The 19485-nt window shown below is 43.5% G+C and overlaps 1 protein-coding gene across 10 annotated transcripts in view; it reads right to left on the bottom strand.

Annotated features, from left to right (window-relative positions):
• Positions 1–9958: 9958 nt before the first annotated feature.
• The window catches only part of gse1b (Gse1 coiled-coil protein b), a 602615-nt gene continuing 593088 nt past the window's right edge, over positions 9959–19485 (bottom strand). For all 10 annotated transcript variants that reach the window (XM_043706595.1, XM_043706596.1, XM_043706598.1 and 7 more), the window contains 2 exons: positions 18375–18478; positions 9959–15896 (listed from right to left, as the gene is read on the bottom strand). In XM_043706595.1, coding sequence (XP_043562530.1) covers positions 15762–15896; positions 18375–18478 — 239 coding nt within the window. In that variant the 3' untranslated portion in view covers positions 9959–15761. The remainder of the gene's footprint in view (positions 15897–18374; positions 18479–19485) is intronic.

Genomic DNA, 19485 nt, shown 5'->3' with positions numbered 1-19485 from the left:
ACTCCTGTACTCAATGCACTGATCAATAATGACAAGTGTGCCAAATACTTCCTTCACTACCCTATCTACCTGTGATTCACTTTTAAGGAACTATGCACCTGCACCCTGAGGTCTCTTTTTTTCCAGCAACACTTCCCAAGACACAAACATTATTTGTGAAAGTCCTGCCCTGGTTTGCCTTACCAGAATGCAACACCTCACTTTTATCTAAGTGAAACTCCATCTGCCACTCCTTGGCCCATTGGCCTATCTGATCAAGGTCCCACTGCAGTCTGAGATAACCTTCTCTCTGCACTACGCCACCAATTTTGGCCTCCTCTATTCACATCAAAATCATTTATGTAAATGATGAAACGCAGTGGACCCAGCACCAATCCTTGCAGCACAATGCTGATCACTCAGGCTTCCAGTCTAAAGAACAATCCTCTACCACCAAAGTCTGTCTTCTACCATCATGCCAATTTTATATCCAATTGGCTAGCTCCTCCTGGATTTCATATGATCTAACCTTGCTAACCAGTCTACCATGCGCAGCCTTGTTGAGCGCCTTGCTGAAGTCCATGTGGGCAGTGTTTTCCATTCTGCCATCATCAAAAATCTCAATCAAGTTAGTGAGGCATGATTTCCCATGCAGAAAGCCATGTTGACTATCCCTTGCCTTTCCAAATGTGTGTAAATCCAATCCCTCAGAATCCCTTCCAATTACTCACCCACCACTGACATCAGACTCACTGGTCTATAGTTCCCTAGCTTTTCCTTACACTTTTCTTTAATAATGGCACCACATTAGCCACCCTCCAGTCCTCCACCACCTCACCCGTGGCTATCAATGATACAAATATCTCATCAAAGCCCTAGCAATCTCTTCCCTAGCTTCCCACAAAATTCTGGGATACACCTAATCAGGTCGCAAGGATTTATCTATCTTTATGAGTTTTAAGACCTCCAATACCTCCGCTTCTGCAATACAGACATTTTTCAAGACATCACTATTTATTTCCCCAAGTTCCCTAACTTCCATATCTTTCTCCACACTGACATGAAACATCAGTTTAGTATCTCACCCATCACCGGTGGTTCCACACAGTGCTGATCTTTACAGAGGCTGATTCTTTCCCGAGCTACTTTTCCACCCTTAATGTATCTGTAATGATTTGGAGATGCCGGTGTTGGATTGGGGTGGACAAAGTTAAAAATCACACAACACCAGGTTATAGTCCAACAGGTTTAATTGGAAGCACTAGCTTTTGGAATGCTGCTCCTTCATCAGGTGGTTGTGTACTCTATGGTTGTGTATTGATGAAGGAGCAGCACTCTGAAAGCTACTGCTTCCAGTTAAACCTGCTAGACTATAACCTGGTGTTGTGAGATTTTTAACAATGTATCTGTAGACACCCTTTGGATTATCTTTAACCTTATTTGCCAAAGCTACCTCATGTCCCCTTGTTGTCCTCTCAATTTCCCTCTTATCACTCATACTGCCTTTGTACTTCTCGAGGCATTCACTCGATTCCAGCTGCCATATGCCTCCTTTTTTTCTAGTCATCCAGCAATCCCTACAACCATCAGTCTTGCCTGTTGCACTAGCAGAAAAATACTGTATCTGAACTCTCATTATCTCATCTCACTGCCCCACCATCCCTTTGCCTGCGAACAGCCTCTCCCAGTCAATGTTTGAAAGTTCCTGCCATATACGGTTAAAATTAGCCTTACTCCAATTTAGAACTTTAACTTCTGGATTAGGTCTATCCTTCTCCGTAACTACTTTAAAACAAATAGACCTATGATCGCTGGTCCCAAAGTGCTCCCCCATTAACCCTTCAGTCATTGGCCCTGCCTCACTTCCCAACAGAATGTCAAGTTTGCTCCTTCTTAAGTTGGTAAATCTACAAATGGAATAAAAATGTTCTCTTGGACACATTTAACAAATTCCTCTCCATCCAAGCCCTTTTGGGAGTCCCAGTCTTTTTTTGGAAATTTATAATCCCCGACCATTACAACCTTATTATTCTTATAGGTATCTGAGACCTCCTTACTGCGGGGGGGGGGGGGGGGGGGGGTGCCTATAGTACAATTCAAATAAGGCAATTAACCCTTTCTTATTTCTCAGTTCTACATTTCTTCAGACCAAATAATTTCCATTTTCGTTTCTGATTTCCAGCATCCCTCGGTCTTTGAATTTTTTTGGTTTATTTTCACTTGACTGTCAGAGGCCAATGGGTGACCTGATAGAAGTTTACAAAATTATGAGAGGCGTGGATAGAATGGATAGTTGGAGTTCTTTTCCCAGGGTAGAAATATCGATTTCAAGGGGACATAACTTTAAGGTAAAAGGAGAGAAAGTTTAAAGGAGATGTGAGAGGCAAGTTTTTTACACAGTGGATGGTAAGGTGCTGCCAGAGGAGATGATGGAGACAATATAATGGCAATATTTAAGAGGCATTTTCACAGATACTTGGATAGGCAGGGAATAGAGGGAGACAGACCGCATGGAGGCAAAAGGCTTTTAGTTTAGAAAGGTGTCAGCGCAGATTTGGTGGGATGAGGGGCCTGTTTCTGTGCTATACTTTGTTCACAATGCCTAAATAACATGAAGGTGACAACTTTAAAATTCCTACTGGACACACAGTGGATTCCTGGCAGATGGGACCTGGAAAATGGGACAGAAATTCTTTGGTGTAGCCATTTTCTAGGGTGACGGGGTTGAGGGCCTGTCCACTCTTACCTGTCTGTGGCCAGGAGGAAGAGGAAGGTGAAATTCCTGAGCTGCCTCTGAATGCCTTTTAAAAAAACGCTCAGCAAAATTCCTGCCCTTTGGGAGTCAGGCCATACCACTCTGCTCCCTCATTCTGAAAGACCCCCTGTAACTCTGCAGAGGGAGGGAGTTGATTTTCCCTGTTCTGGATCCCTTTTCTGAGCTGAATTTTCTTTTTACAGGTCAGAATGGATTCCTGGAATCACTCATGAAGCAACACGTCAGCTGTTCTTTCCAAGGTAGGCCCTTGCAGATGATAGTGGGCTGTGCTGAAGAGGTGACCTCAACTTTGGGCAGAGCTGACCATCCTCCTCCAGTGAACTTGAGGCCTGCTCTGCTAGGCCTCTAGCAGCAGACCAGAGCCTTCGCATTTCTTCGTTATCAAACTGACAGTCCTCAGAACCTGCTCTCCTGCCTCAGTACGAAATAATATTCTGGATTTATCTGGTTGATGTAATTTAGTACTTTTATTCCTCAATAAGTTCACTCCTTCAAGTCACCAGACAGAAACAGTGAGGGGAGCTTCAAACCAAAAACAATTCCCAGGAGGGAAAAAAACAGTATCATCAGTGAATAAGACGCTCTGGTCTGACTTGTTCTGTGTACTTTAAAATGGAGGTTCAGTGCTTTTTCAAGTGAGTATTAGCAATTTTTTTTCTCTGGTCTTTTCCTCTGGGTTGGCTGGTGTCCGGAAATGTTAGATGAGGGGAGGTTGTGGAAGGGGATTAATGTCTTTAAAATGTAATTCCCAACCTAAATCCGTGTCTAATCCATCTTTGAGCCAGGTTGGTGGATAGGCGATGGAAACAATATAGCGCAGCTTTTTGATGTTGTCTCTGGTCAATTGAATTTCTTCCAGTGCATCAGGAAGTTTGGGAACTACATTGCATGTCTGCCTGAGAATCTGCTGTTTTCCTCCAACCTCCGTTGCATGGCTCCGATCCTCCTCCCTGCTCCTCCAAGTCCTTAGATTTGGTCCTCTAACCTCTTCCTCCGATTTTGCCATTCCTTGGACTTTTGATCTGCAACCCCACTCCACATGACACCTCAGTCCGACCTTTAAATAGCTCACCCACAACCCCAGGCCTATATACATCCCTCCAAACATGGGGAGAATTCTTTCCCTAGGCGACCATGCTTTGGGATTAATCTCATTGATAGTTCTTACATTTTTTGCAATGGTCTATGTTTTAGTTTGTGCCATGAAAATGAAAACTGAACATAGTCTAACATGTGTGGTCTAACAAGCCCACTGTCCTGTGCCAGGTATATATTATATATATCTCATTATTCTATTTGCTTTATTAATTACTTTGCCAAATTGACCAGGCATTCAAAGTTTATGAAGTTATTTATAACAACAACTGCACAGTCCTAATGAGGAACATTCACAGTGAATGCCACCACCCATAACAGTCTATGGAAACAGTTAGGCAAATTTCTCAGGGTAAAATTAGAAACAGATGGAGACCAGTAGCTTTGCCAAACGGCAGCCCATAACCCAAACATTGTACATCACTCGTGAAGCAAACCAGATGTCTTGCTTCTTGACGGGTACATTGCAGTGAACATTCTTATTTCTTTAAACTTGACATTGCCAACCCTCCTTCAGCCAAATGAAACACTGTAACATATAATTCTGGGCATTGGCTGGTGTTGTATGTCACTGGGGCCTTCCTGAAGAACACCACATTTGTACTTTGGCATCATTGAAATATTTCTGATTATAATAGTCCATTGATTTTCTAACTGATGGTTGCTGCTAAGACAAATATAATTTTTTACATTAGACTTTCTGCGAGTCATTTTGATTCATTGAGTGCAGTATCTCCCAGTCGCAGTATCTGCCTGCTTAACTTTAAGGAGAAAGTGAGGACTGCAGATGCTGGAGAGCAGAGCTGAAAACGTGTTGCTGGAAAAGCACAGCAGGTCAGGCAGCATCCAAGGAGCAGGAGAATCGACGTTTCGGGCATGAGCACTTCTGGAATGAGGAAAGTGTGCCAAGCAGGCTAAGATAAAAGGTAGGGAGGAGGGACTTGGGGGAGGGGCGTTGGAAATGCAATAGGTGGAAGGAGGTTAAGGTGAGGATGATAAGGTGAGGGTGATAGGCCGGAGTGGGGGTGAGGGCAGAGAGGTCAGGAAGAAGATTGCAGGCGGGTGTCCCAGAGGTGTTCTCTGAAACGTTCCGCAAGTAGGCGACCTGTCTCCCCAATATAGAGGAGTCCACATCGGGTGCAGCGGATGCAGTAAATGATGTGTGTGGAGGTGCAGGTGAATTTGTGGTGGATATGGAAAGATGCCTTGGGCCTTGGAGGGAAGTAAGGGAGGAGGTGTGGGTGCAAGTTTTGCATTTCTTGCGGTTGCAGGGGAATGTGCCGGGAGTGAAGGTTGGGTTGGTGGGGGGTGTGTGGACCTGACGAGGGAGTCACGGAGGGAGTGGTCATTTCGGAATGCTGATAGGGAAGGGAAATATATCCCTGGTGGTGGGGTCCGTTTGGAGGTGGTGGAAATCACGACGGATGATACAATGTATATGGACGTTGGTGGGGTGGTAGGTGAGGACCAGTGGGGTTCTGTCCAGGTGGCGATTGGAGGGGCGGGGCTCAAGGGCTTAGGAGCGGGAAGTGGAAGAGATGCAGTGGAGAGCATCATCGACCACGTCTGGGGGGAAATTGCGGTCTTTGAAGAAGGAGGCCATCTGGGTTGTTCGGTATTGGAACTGGTCCTCCTGGGAGCAGATGCGGCGGAGACGAAGGAATTGGGAATATGGGATGGCGTTTTTACAGGGGGCAGGGTGGGAGGAGGTGTAGTCTCGGTAGCATGGGAGTCGGTCGGTTTATAGTAAATTTCTGTGTTGATTCGGTCGCCTGAATTAGAAATGGAGAGGTCTAGGAACTCAGATTTCTCCAGTTTCCTCATTTCCCCTCCCCCCACCTTGTCTCAGTCCCAACCCTCGAACTCAGTGCCACCTTTCTAACCTGCAATCTTCTTCCTGACCTCTCCGCCCTCACCCCCACTCCGACCTATCACCCTCACCTTATCACCCTCACCTTAACCTCCTTCCACCTATCGCATTTCCAACGCCCCTCCCCCAAGTCCCTCCTCCCTACCTTTTATCTTAGCCTGCTTGGCACACTTTCCTCATTCCTGAAGAAGAGCTCATGCCAGAAATGTCAATTCTCCTGCTCCTTGGGTGCTGCCTGACCTGCTGCACTTTTCCAGCAACACATTTTCAGTGCTTAACTTTAAAGCATCTTAGACTTGCCATTTTCGGTGTAATATATAGGCACCATATAAAAAACATCAGAGTACCCATCTTTCCCTGATATCCATGTTTTAATCTCCATTTCCAACTCTTCCATGGTGCTGAAACATTCCTAATCAAAGTTACAACTCAAAGCCTTTGTGTCCATGATCATCTTGCTTCATCTCACTTGACATCTTTCCAGCCTTTGCTATGAATTACAGTTCATTGTCCTTCATTGCTCTCCACTGTCCAGCTGAGAGGGCTACCCTGAAAAGTTCAATTCAGTCATAGCCAGATAATCTCCTGAACTAGCTTCTCTTCTTGCTATCACAGTTACTTCTACAGACTCCATTGATTTGTACTTCCCTCACTCCTATTTCTGACCTAAATACTGCCATTTGTCGATATCATCCAAAGACACATCAACTCTACCTCGTCATCATCATCATCATCATCACACCTCTCTAGCTTTCCACTGCTTATCCATCAGCCAAGGTTCAACCGAAAGAGCTAACACCAGAGGTGGAACGAGAAAGACTAAAGCAGCATTTGATCAAGCCTGACACAGATGGGATAAGGGTGACAGCTCTCCACCAGTCAAAGACATATCCTGTACAAATGAAGACTATCGTCGTTTTTGGAAGCCAATCATTTAGGAGCAGAGGAGCAAGAGTAGGCCATTCAGCCCATCCAGCCTGCTCTGCTACTTGATTTGATCATGGCTGACCATCTTGTGCAATGCCATTTGCCTTCGTTTTCTCCTGTTGGCTTTAGTATCCAGCTGACCATGCTCAATGACTGAGCTCCCACAGCAGTCCAAATGGTCACCATCTACTGAGTGAAGAAATTCACAGAATTCTTCCATTACAGAAGGAGACCATTCAGCCCATTGTGTTTGCATCAGCTCTCTGAACAAACATTACAACTAAATTCCAATCTCATACCTTTTTGTCCATAAATGCGCATTATCATTTCACCTCAAATAATCATCCAATACTTTCTTGAACATCTTGATGAATTTGACACAATCACACTTAGCGGCAGTGCTTTCCAGACCTTAACTGTTTGTTGTGTGGAAAAGACTTTTCTTACATTGTGTGTGCTTGTTTTGCAAATTACTTTAAATCTGCGTCCTCTGGTTCTTAATTAAACCTATTACGAGTGGGAACAGTCTCTCCCTGTCTACTCTGTCCAGGCCCCTCATGATTTTGAGCATTTCCATCTCATCTCCACATAGCTGTCTTTTCTCCAAGGAACGACAATCCCTACTCCTTCAATCTATCCTCACGACTGAAGTCTCGAGCCCCTGGAACCATTCTTGTAAACCTTTCTGCTCTCTCTCTTTCTCATGTGGTCACATCCTTCCTGCAATGTGGCACTTAGAACTGTATACAATGCTCCAGCCGAGGTCTAACTAGCATCCTATTCATGTCCAGCGTAGTCTTGTACTTGTGTACTTGTGGATTGCAACAGTTCAAGAGGCAGTTCACTACCACCCAATACTAACCTTTATTGTAGCAGAATATTGGTGGGATAGCACAGGCTTGCATCTGCTGGCAGTCAGATCAGGAAGAGATAACTTCATTGAAGCATGTAAGATCCTTAGGAATCTGGACAAGGTGGATGTGGAAGGGGTGTTACTTCTTGTGGGGGAATCTAGAACCAGGGTTGCCTGTTTAAAATAGAGATGAGGCGAGGATATTTTTCTCAAGATGGTGAAGAGTATCTCTTCCTCAAACATGTTGGAAGCACAGCCTTTGAATATTTTTAAGGCAGAGATAGATAGATCCTTGATAAGCAAAGGGACGAAAGGTTATCAGATGGAGGCGGGATCGTGGAATAATCAAATCAGCCATGATTATATTGAGCAGGCTTGGGGATCCAAATGGGCTAATTCATGTGGGCGTTTGTCCCAAATTTCAAGAGCTTTATTCGATATAAAATAGACGCCGATTGGAGAAGTGTATTTGAGAATTTACATCCCGTTGTTGGAAAAGGAGAACTGCCTCAAATGTACATCGTGTATGGGCTTTTGACTGTGTTTGATTAAGTGGATGCTGTCTCCCTCCATTTTCCTGGAAGATAACCCCCTCCTTCGCCATTATGTAAAGAAATTCATTGCTCAGATCTTTTGAGTATAGCCATTGTGATGTTATGTTGAGGTTGTACAGGATGTTGGTGAAGCCTCTACTGAAATACTGAAGGATATTTTTAAGATGGTAACTGTTCAGAACTGATTTAGCAGGATGTTGCCAAGCATGGAGAGCTTGGGTTATAAGCAGAGGCTTAATAGGCTGGGACATTTTTCACTGGAGCATAGGAGAATGTGGGGTGACCTTAAAGAGATTTATAATGAGGGTACAGATAAGGTGAATGGCAGGAGTCTTTTCCCCATCAGGTGAGGGATTTCAAGACTGGGGGCATATTTTTAAGGTGAGAGATTTTTAAAAAAGATATGAGGGGTAACTTTTTTACACACAGTGGTTCGTGTGATGGATGGGGCTGTGAAATGATGGATGGGGGTATCATCAGGTGAGGGATTTCAAGACTGGGGGCATATTTTTAAGGTGAGAGATTTTTAAAAAAGATATGAGGGGTAACTTTTTTACACACGTGGTTTGTGTGATGGATGGGGCTGTGAAATGATGGATGGGGGTATAGTTACAATGTTTAAAAGTCATCTAGATAGCTACATGAAGAAGAAATGTTTGGAGGGATAGGGTCAAGCACGGACAGGTGGGCCTAGTTTAGTTTGAGATTATGTTCGGCACAGACTGGTTGGACCGAAGGGTCTGTTTCTGTGCTATCTGACTGTATCAATATAGAGAGCTGCCAGTTATGTGGTTACATATTTGGAAGAACCATGTGTAACCAAGTTTAATCCTGTACAGAACGAGCAGCAAGCATGGTAAATCGAGTAGTGAAAGTGAGAATGTAAAGGACATTGCTGCTAGTTAGTCGCATCAAGTGAGGAGAGAACCCTATTCCAATCTGCCTCTCTCATGGTGTAGTGTTTAAAATTAACAAGTGTGTAAAAGATCTTGTTTTTCTTTATTGCTTGCCAAATACTTGGGTGTCAAAGTAGAACTTGGTTTAAGCACTGGGCACGTGTCCTTAAGATGTGATATTTGTCCTCATTATCTTCATGTATGGAAGTTTTGAAAAGAGAATGGAAAATCCTCCCATTCAGCTGCCTTGGTTTCAGCACAACCACCGTTAAATGCAGCATGTGAGGTGCCAGCTGTGGCCTCATGTTTGACACTTTTACCTCAGAGGCCGAAGGTTGTGGGTTCACCATGGGCTTATGCAACAAAAGCCAATAGTTCTAACACAGTCCTGAGAGAGAGCTGCAGTTGTTGAGATGTTGCCTTTCAATGAGATGTTAATCCACGGCCCCTTCTGCCATCTCACATGGATGTGAAAGATACCAGCACTGCCCACACCTGATTGCTTTCTAGAGTCTCTCATTCAAAAGCACGATGAGACAGAGAGGACCCTGTAAATTAGCAGACCACTTGATTCCCTGGGGCAATGGTAAAGGACAAGGAAGAACAAAGCTCTTCTTAAAAATATGAAACAGGGTCTTCGGGAGGGCAGATAGAGTCTTGGTTTAGAATCTAATCTAAAGGTTAGCATCACTGACAATACAACACTCTATTGCCGGACAGTACAATACTGCACTGAACTGTCACTTCACTTCATATCTTTAAATCTCTACAGTTGGGGTTAAATGCACAACCATCCCTTGCAGAGGTTAAAAACACTATCCATGGAGCTAAAGCCAGCATTCACAGAGATCTACTGCATAGAAAAAGGCCACTTGCACCATCGAGTCTGTGGTAATCAAAAACAAGCACCTAAGTACGGTGTTTTAATGTGAAATTACTATCACTGAGCATGTTGACTCCTTTCACAGAAACTTCTTTACAATGCAGCTGAAAAATATCACACATTTATCACTCTGTACATGATTTTATTTTTGTGATTTTTGTCAGAAATTACAGCAATATATTCATAAATACCTAATTACTACATTCAACAAATATATTACATTACAATAAATCCAAACAATACAGTTAAAACATAATTTTCACAGCATCAACCACCCCACCCCCCATTATAATGGAGGTCTCATCTTCCTCCCTCAAAAGAAAATGATACACTGAATGTGCATAGGCTGTAACAGAAGTGCAGAGCTATAATCCAATCTAACCAGTGGCAGATTTATAGTTGCAATGGCCTATAAAGGCAGCTCTGCTTGTGAAAAGCAGGTGTACGACATAGGGAAGTAGGTTATTAGCAACAGGCCTGTTGACTGCGAAATGGGGATCATGGCTACAAGGAATGCACTATTGTTTGTTAACTCTTTTGCATTTGAGCACTAGTCTTGTCAGGTTTGTGGCTGAAGTAAGGGCAGCAAGTGATTTGCTGCAGCAGGTGACTTCTCGTGGCCTGGATACTGGCATTTCCGCTATCCTTTGGTATTCATCATGGCTACTCGTGACCTACATTAAGTACAAAAGGTAGGGTGGGGCGGGGGGAAATATAATGCTGTACGACAAAACATTGCTTCATCAGTCCGAGTGTGAGGGGGCATCCACCCGCTACCATTGGCATTAGTTTTTTTTAGGGCACTTCATTAAGTTCTGGATTAATTCTCAGAATAAATATCACAAATGGTCTCAACAAGGCTCTGTGGTGGCACTCAAGACAGATAGAATTAAAGAACCATCTGGAACTGCCTGCTTTTTGACTTAAGCTCCGAAGAAACACTGATATTCTTCTTTGGACTAACAAAATCACGTGACTTCATCTTGACCTCACAGATAATCGCACCCCTGTCGTTGGGTTTCTCACAATGAGGTGGGAATGGAATTATATTTGACCCGATTCCCTCATCAAGTGCTCACTCCTATGAACAGTGGTACAACCAACACCAATTCCAACTAAAGGTGGCATCTGTGCAATCTCATCAAAGGTAGATGGCATCACATTCTCAATAATACTGGACAAGTTGCAGATTCTTGCAAAACACACCTGTTTTTCCCTCAGAAATCAAATTTGCAAACAGATCCTTGAGTTTCCCCATGTTAAAGAGGCACGTTGTTTTAGTTCTCAGCCTGTATGTTTATAACTGTTATAGTATAAGGATTCTGTTGCCAGGTCAGACTGTTGCACTTCACTTCAAAAACCCAAATAAACTGGACAGCTCCAATAAGAGTTATGCACACCAATGCACTCACTGTTGAATGTAAAGTCCATTGTGTGCTCCCTAGTCAAGAATACTTTATCATCAAGGATGCTGTTAATGGGATACATGTTAACCTTCTCAAGTGCGTGCCCGTGCAGAGTTTGTTCACCAATAGCAGTCACATATGTCAAATACTGACTTCTGCGTTTCCTAATTGGAGAGATGTGCACAACTTTCTTAAAAAATTAAATCAGTCATTGGGAGACAAAGTAATTTCCAAATTTGTTTTAGTTGTATTTGGTATGAGTTGAAAGCCTTCTGGACACTGTTCACTCACTGGGTTTACCTGTAGTACTGACCAGTTTCTTATTGTTCAATAGTTTGGGAAACAACAGCAAAGATTTACAGAGGTACAGTCTGCCAAGTTAACATAGATTGGTCAAGGTAGAGTCATTAGAAAAGAAGTCATTGGAAATTCCAGTCAGGTCAGAGGACTCTTGGTGGAAGGACAAGCTTTGCAGGACTCAGTTATCAAATGGAATACCCAATGGCTAGTACCTGGTCCAAGGTATCAGTTAAATAAATGCAGGCTGAAAGACACAGCAAACAATAGGTTGTTGGTGGCATCTTCAAGTATTAGAACGAGGCTGAATTGTGTATTACAATCGTACATATGCCATGTTAAATATAACCAGTACGACAATGTCATGAAATGACTTCTATTAAGCATATCTCCTATCATAATTTAGCAAAACTGACAATGATGGCAGTTTCTGTATGTGGGCTTATTGGTGATTTGGCACCCAAGGTAAATGGTTGATGATAAATCACAACAAGAGAGAAACCAGCTTGTTGATATCATCAGTTATATTTAATGGGGCTGTGCAGAACAGTGACAGTGTCATCAACAAAGCCCTGGTCAACAGTAAGATTGACTGAAGACACAGTTGGTAAGATGTCTATCTGAGTCATCGAATAAATGGAGTACCTGGGAATGAGTTTGCAGATAGGGGAATTGTTGTAGTGAATCTCGTAGATAGAGTGTGTGGGTAGCATATATCTTTGTTGTACAGTATAAAGGACGTAAAGGAAACCCTTTCTATTCACCATATAATTCCTGCTTTCAACCCCTGCCCACCACCCCACAATATGTCAGTCAGTAGAAGGAAAACTAATTACCTACAGCACTGCAGAATATTAACACCAACTAGACTTCAAGTAGGTAAGCACTGAGAATGGATTGTAAGTATCCTTGCCCTTTCTTGCTAGATTCCAGAAGCACTGATTTGTTAGGTTCTGGTCCCATGGGTTCCCAGCCACCGTCCAGTACTTCACTCAAGTTTGTCTTCCTGTGTGGTAGTGCACATCAGAAGAGTATTTTACATTGTGGGGGCTCAGTTTCTATTTTTGAAAGTATCCTTGCTCAACAACCATGCACAGATGCACTCTAATCTGAGAGGGAGCAGGGGCAGGAACCGAGGCTGATTTCCCTCCAAACCAGGATAACATTGATGCACAGCTTCAGGCGAGACAATGTTTCTAATGCGGAAGGCTCTGTAACACATTCAACAGGCACCACCCCACAGCTACGCTATGTGGTGAAATGGGCACACTTTTATCTTTTCAAGTGGGTAAAGCCTGATGAACAAAAGATAATCTGGTGACATTGCAACATTGAGAGCTGGGACTCTCTGCAGTGGAGGGCTGTCTCTCTTTGTAAATACACCAATGGTTCACAATATGGCACAAAACCCATTTAGGAAGAGCTGCAATCTGATTGAGCCTCCAAGTGATTGGCAACAGCACTTCCAGGCACAATTAGCCTTGCACTCAACACTCAAATGAAATTCCTCTGAAGTCTCCCAGGAAGTGAGTCTTGCCTTCTTTAACCTCTTAGTGATTCATACTTACTAAAGCACAGCACCCAATGGATTGTTGGCTGCACTCCATTAATCAAGGTACGACAACTACTGGGGAAAAAAGGTGACGGGAATGGGGGTGATGCGGAGGAAAGGTTGCACTAACAGTCTCCTCCTCCCCCTTTATGTGTTGTCTACATGGGAAGGTTTGGGAAATGCAAAATGCCATGTAACAGTTGCAAGCAATTTACAAAGAAAATCGGATAAATCAAACCATGGGTCAGCAGTGGGTTAAGCACTCCCATTATCTCTGTTTCCAACAAAATAAATCCTGCAGCACGGCACTTGGTAAAATGGCATGGAACCTTTTTAAGTTGAGTGACAATTCGAGACGAGAAGTGGGAGAACACACTTGTCCTCGCACAAAGGGGCACGGATATCCATAATGTCAGGCTTTCTAATGTATATAGTTTCCAAGAAGCTAACCTGTGAGAAAGACTGCAGAAAGTCCCACTTACAAGGGACTAAAGCCTGGAATCTCCACTGAAAAGAAGGCTCACTTGCAGGGTCACGGGTTTTGAATGAATGGTAACAAATATGTTAGCATTTTTCATCCTTTTAATTTTACGTGCACATCCAGGAAGCAAGGCTCTTGATTACAAAGAGCAAGACTGTTTATATTTTGCACGGGAGAAAGATTCAAACAAATGTATCACAGAATGCTAATGGGCACAGAAATGCGTTCATTCTCCTCTCTCTCCAGGGTGTCGTAACTAATGTCTGTGTTTTACGAGTTTCCAGAGAGGGTTTCTGATGGGATTGTCATGGCTGTAGTCTTCCCTGACCTTGCACCAAGGGGGAATTTGGAGATTACAGTTACAATGAGTCACATTATCCTGCACTATCCCACAGAACATCATTCTCCCAACTCAGTACCATTCTAAACGAGTACAGGCCCAGTGAAGTGGCTGGGGGAATTAGAAAATGCATATTTAACTCTTCCATTGCCAGACATAACAGTCACTCATCAACTGTCAAAAGTGGACAATCCCTCAGTCCATTCTACCATGTGTGACAGTGCCGTGCAGATACAAAAAGAGAGGAAAAATGAACAAGTTATTTCTCTTATACAAAAAGGGACCATTAGACAGGGAGACCCATATCGGCTTTTTCACGAGTGCACCTCAAAAGGGGGCAAGTTCAAAAACATGTATATGTCTTCCGATTTTAATGAGTGCTAACTCTCCAAGCGCAAAGGGAACTTTTTTTTTGATGTGAAAGAGATTGAGTGCCCACTATAGGCGAGTGCAAATTATGTATGAAATATTACAGTACAACAGGAGGACAGATAAAGCAGCTGATACAGCCACACATCACTAACAGTGCTCACCTGTGCTGAGCACACATAAATAACAGGGAGGAAGGGGAGGGGGGAGGGGAAGTGGGGTGGGGAGGCAGGATGATTGGGGGTGGGGGGGTGGGGTGGCAGGATGTAGAGGCTTTGAATCCTCCTGTACAGAAATCTTAAACTGGTGCCACATGAAAACTAGAGTAACAGAGCATGCACCAGTGAAAACCAGCTCGCTTTCTTTCTCTTTCGGATTTCCTTTTAAAAACATTTAAATTTTTTTTGTCCTGACCAGCAGCAGTACGAACACTAAAAGCAAGATATTTGCCAAAGCAGAAACATATTAAAAATGGCAAGCTTTAATAACAATAATTAAAGTAATAAAAACATACAAAATCTGTTTTCATTTATATACAGTACAAGGCAAAGCACCTCTTGTGTGAAAAAATCCTTTTTATTTACTTTTTTAATTAAAAAAAACCCTGCCCTTCAGGCTCCCATCTTTCTACTTTTTTTTAATGCATACACTCAGCTTTGTAACATGCATCTCTTGTGATTTAGAAGATTCTAGTTCAAGGTACCTTCAATCGCCTTAAGTGCATTTTTCGTGTTTTTTTAAAAAAAGCCTCATTATCTGAGCGAGTCTTGAACTGTCCTATTGTGGCCTGGTTCAGCTGCACTACAAGGGTTGTGAGGGACAGCCAATATTTCAGATGCTTTTTAATTGAGGGACGGGTGGGAGTAGGTCTGGGAATGGGGGAACGAGAAGAGATTTCAAAGGATTTTGGCAGATGGATTGATGGAAGGGGAATCCTGTGAGGGGAGGTGGAGAGCCAAGGTCCTTCATTCTCATGGGGTCAGCACTCGCAGCATCTTCCAACGGATTGGGTTCTTCTGCTTCTTTACTTTCGGGCAAGAAACATCCAGGCGAGAAGTCTGACTGAATCTGATGTGCTGTCCACGCTGCTATAGTAGGCCACTTGACCAAAGGAGTCAATGTGTACACTGAATAGGTTAGTGTCGGCTCTGGGAGCTCAGAATGAGGTCTCCGAACCCCGTGCTCTCAAAAGCAAACTGACTTGTCCTTTTAACCAGAAAAAGAGGGATAGAATAATGATGATGAGATCAAACAGGCTGGAAAAAAAAGGTTTCCTTAAGCAAATTTATGTAAAAATAGATCCAGAAGTCTCATTACAGTTGCATTGCAATGTTCATTCAAACAGGTCGTTTATCCTTCGACCCTTTGCTTCATATGTGGCACGTTTCCTTAGGTCTTGCCTAGAGTATCAATTCCAATGGGAATATTAAATACCAGGATAACAAAATAGTTTCTCTTTGCTGTGGCTGAGCTAACAGGGATGTCACCTTGGGTAGGACTTGAAATAGCTTCGAGACCAGTGCATGGTTGGGAGTGCAAGGCACTTTCTTAAATGGTCCAGCTCGGATTGGAGTCTTTCCCTTTCAGAGGCAACTTTCTGCTTCTGAGCCAGTAGTTCCTGCATTTCAAACAGAATCAGACACACTGGAATCAATTATCAGCACCACCACTCATAAGTTGCTCAACTTTGAATTATTTAAGATATTTAACTTCGAGCCCTATTCGGACACAAGTTCACAGACTTGTTAGTTATTCTGAAATATGCAGACAGCTGCCTTCCCTCCAAGTTATTAATTAAATTCATGAGCTGTGAATGGAACGTCTAGATTTTTTACTTATAATTCCAGATTGTTGTGACCTGGACCTTATAACTGGTTTCCTCATTGAAGGTCCTTCTCCCGCCGTGAGATTTAGCAATGCAGGCGTTCAAAGAGATAGCTCATTAACATTTTCTGAACTAGAGATGGACAGGAAATGTAGGAGAAAGTGAGGACTGCAGATCCTGGAGATCAGAGTTGAAAAATGTATTGCTGGAAAAGCGCAGCATGTCAGGCAGCATCCTGAAGAAGGGCTTATGCCCGAAACATCGATTCTCCTGCTCCTTGGATGCTGCCTGACCTGCTGCGCTTTTCCAGCAACGCATTTTCAGCATGGACAGGAAATGTGTCATCCACACCTCCAGAAATTTGGGTGTTGAAGTGTTGGCAGTGGCCAACCAATGGATAGACACAAGTTGCCTCCTATATTATTCCCTGCTCTCCTGCTGATGTTGAACTGTGGCCATACAGGTCAGTGGCTCTCTAAGGGAGTCCAAGGAATAACGTGGCAATGCTTGCTCAACAGGACTTGACAGGACCCTGCAACCACCACAGGATTAAACTTGGATTTCAACAGCTTCCTTATGTCCCTTCCCCCAACATTATCCCAGTCCCAAGCCTCCAACTCTTCACCGCCCTCCGAACCCGTCCATCACTCCCCCCTCTGGCCTAGCACCTTCTCCCTCTCCTTCATCCACCTATCGCTTGCCAGCTACCTCTTCCCCCCAGCCCCACCCCCTCCCATTTATCTCTCAGCTCTGATCCACAAGCCTCATTCCTGATGAAGGGCTTATGTCCAAAATGTTGATTCTCCTGCTCCTTGGATGCTGCCTGATATGCTGTGCTTTCCCAGCACCACCCTCTTCGACTCAACAGGACTGACAGTTCTTACGCATGGAAAGGAAACACATCCAACCATTATCCTTAAAGCATTGTTGAGACACTCTTTAGGTGCAGCATTTCAGATTCAGTATTTGTTTTTAAGTATTATAATCCATTCGACAAAGGGCATTCATTCAAATAAAATTTCAGTGTCACTCCGTGGGCTGAGGCCATTGTCCAGGTGACAGTCCGACACAGTGAGATAATGCACCAAACCTTATCCTCTCTCTGCAGCAAGGCAGAGTGACCAATAGCACAACCTGTGGTCAGTCCATCACTCTGTCTCTCTCTAACCACCAACAGGCCAACTCAATAGCCAAGGCGCTCTGAAGCTAACTGTTGTATGCCATCCTATCGTCCACTCTGGACAAAAGGAGGTAAAAACTGAGTCCTGAGTACACAAGACATTTACTAATTCAGCTCTATCACTAGATTTATAGAACTACAAGATGGCACCGGATATGGTTGACTCCTTGTGAGCTCCTCCATGCAGATCTAAGTTTCCTATTTCCTCCAATCGTTCTACACTCTTTTCCTAACAGTTTCTACCCCACTGTTGTTAGAACACTGAATGGACTCTCAAACTCTTAACATCCACCTGTACCTGTGTTTTTGTTTTTGCCGATGTTTACCTGTTATTTACTTGTCTATGCTACTTAACTCTGTGATCTGCCTGTATTGTTTGGAAGACAAAGCTTTTCACTGTGCCTCAGTAAATGTGACAATAAATTCAATTCAATACAATTACAGAATGGTCACTGCACAGGAGGCCATTAGGCCCAACGTGTCAGTACTAGCTCTGCACAAAGACAGTACATTGATGCTATTGCCCCAGTTTTTCCCCATTGTCCGACCACTTTTCCCCCTTTAGATAACAACACAATGTTCTTTCCAAAACTATCACTGAAGCTGTCGCCACAATACTCTTTCATAAAGGGACAATCACTGTGGGAGGTACAATTTAATTCTCAAAGTAGACCAACATGGTCTGGGTGAAACTTGTTCAGTGAATAAAACTTCATCAAGGTTCAAAGCTCTTCGTTTCTATTCCATGGGGTGGTAATTTTGCTGGTGTCCAATTCCATCCAGTGGACAGTAGCCTCATTATAAACTGCTGGCTGGTTAGGTTGCTGAGTACAAAAAAGATGGAACAGGTTCTGGACTGTCAGCCCTTGAGAACTCCATCAGGGTTCTATCTGGTTAATGCGGTACACTTGCTGCTGCTCTGATATAGCCATTTCAAGGACCTCATAAGAATATTAGGGTTACGTTCTATGCCTCAGTACTCCTGTGCTCCACTGTCCTGTTCCCATTGAAATGAGAAAAATCAGTCCAGGGGTTTAACAGTCCAGTATAAACAAGAGAATTGTCACAAAATGTTTCATCTCAGCACTTACCGACATACTGAGGGATAGCTGTTCTGCAGTCAGGCTAAGGTTATAGTGAAATGTTTCTAGACGTCGGCACTGGGCCTGCAGAATCTGCCTCTCAATATTTTGTTCTGTAATGAAATTATAAATTTTGTGTTACTTCATCTGCTTGAAGCATTAACTCGTCACCAAATCATTAGCACTCTAATCTCAGAACTCACCTTAACAGTAGCAACAGGCACAGACCAAACAAGGTCATTTAACTGATTGAGGTTTACAAAATCATGAAGGGTATAGACAGGGTGGACAGAGACAAGTTTTTTCCCAGGGTGAAGGATTCAATAACAAGAGGTCACTCTTTCAAGGTGAGAGGTGGAAAGTTTAAGGGGGATACACACGGCAAGTACTTCACACAGAGGGTGGTGGGCATTTGGAACGCATTGTCAGCAGAGGTGGTCGAGGCAGGCACGGTAGATTCATTTAAGATGCGTCTGGACAGATGCATGAGTAGGTGGGGAGCAGAGGGATACAGATGCTTAGGAATTGGCGACAGGTTTAGACAGTTGATTTGGATCGGCTCAGGCTTGGAGGGCCGAAGGGCCTGTTCCTGGGCTGTAAATTTTCTTTGTTCTTTGTTTAACTCCTTAACTAAAAGCGAAATGTTGTGATGCGGGAGATTTGAAATAAAAACAGAAACTGCTGGAGGAACTCAGCAGGTCTGTGGAGAAGGCATCTCCAGCACTTCCTGTGTTTTCTTAAAATCTCAGATCTCCAGCATCCACATTATTTTGCTTTTACTTAAATTCATGAGCGATCCTCTCTCCAGAGATGATGTCAGACCTGCAGAGCTTCTCCAGCACTTTCTGTTTCTATTTGGTTGTTTATCTTCATGCCTCCTGTTTCCTTTAAAGACTTTCCTTCTGAAGAGGATGCAGGCTTGGTTTTCTTGTCAAGCATCCTTCGGTCTCCATTGTTCGCTCCCCCCACTGAAATGGGTGACTGCCACATTGCACTGTTTGGCAGTTCCTTCGATTCTTTCAGAGGATGTGAGCATTGGTGGCTCAGGACAGCATTTATCAGATTAGATTAGATTAGATTCCCTACAGAGTGGAAACAGGCCCTTCGGCCCAACAAGTCC

This window comes from Chiloscyllium plagiosum, chromosome 17 (assembly GCF_004010195.1).
Source record: "Chiloscyllium plagiosum isolate BGI_BamShark_2017 chromosome 17, ASM401019v2, whole genome shotgun sequence".
In the NCBI taxonomy this organism is placed as follows: domain Eukaryota; kingdom Metazoa; phylum Chordata; class Chondrichthyes; order Orectolobiformes; family Hemiscylliidae; genus Chiloscyllium; species Chiloscyllium plagiosum.
Note: the sequence above shows the minus strand (reverse complement) of the source record. Positions and strands in the feature narration are given on the sequence as shown.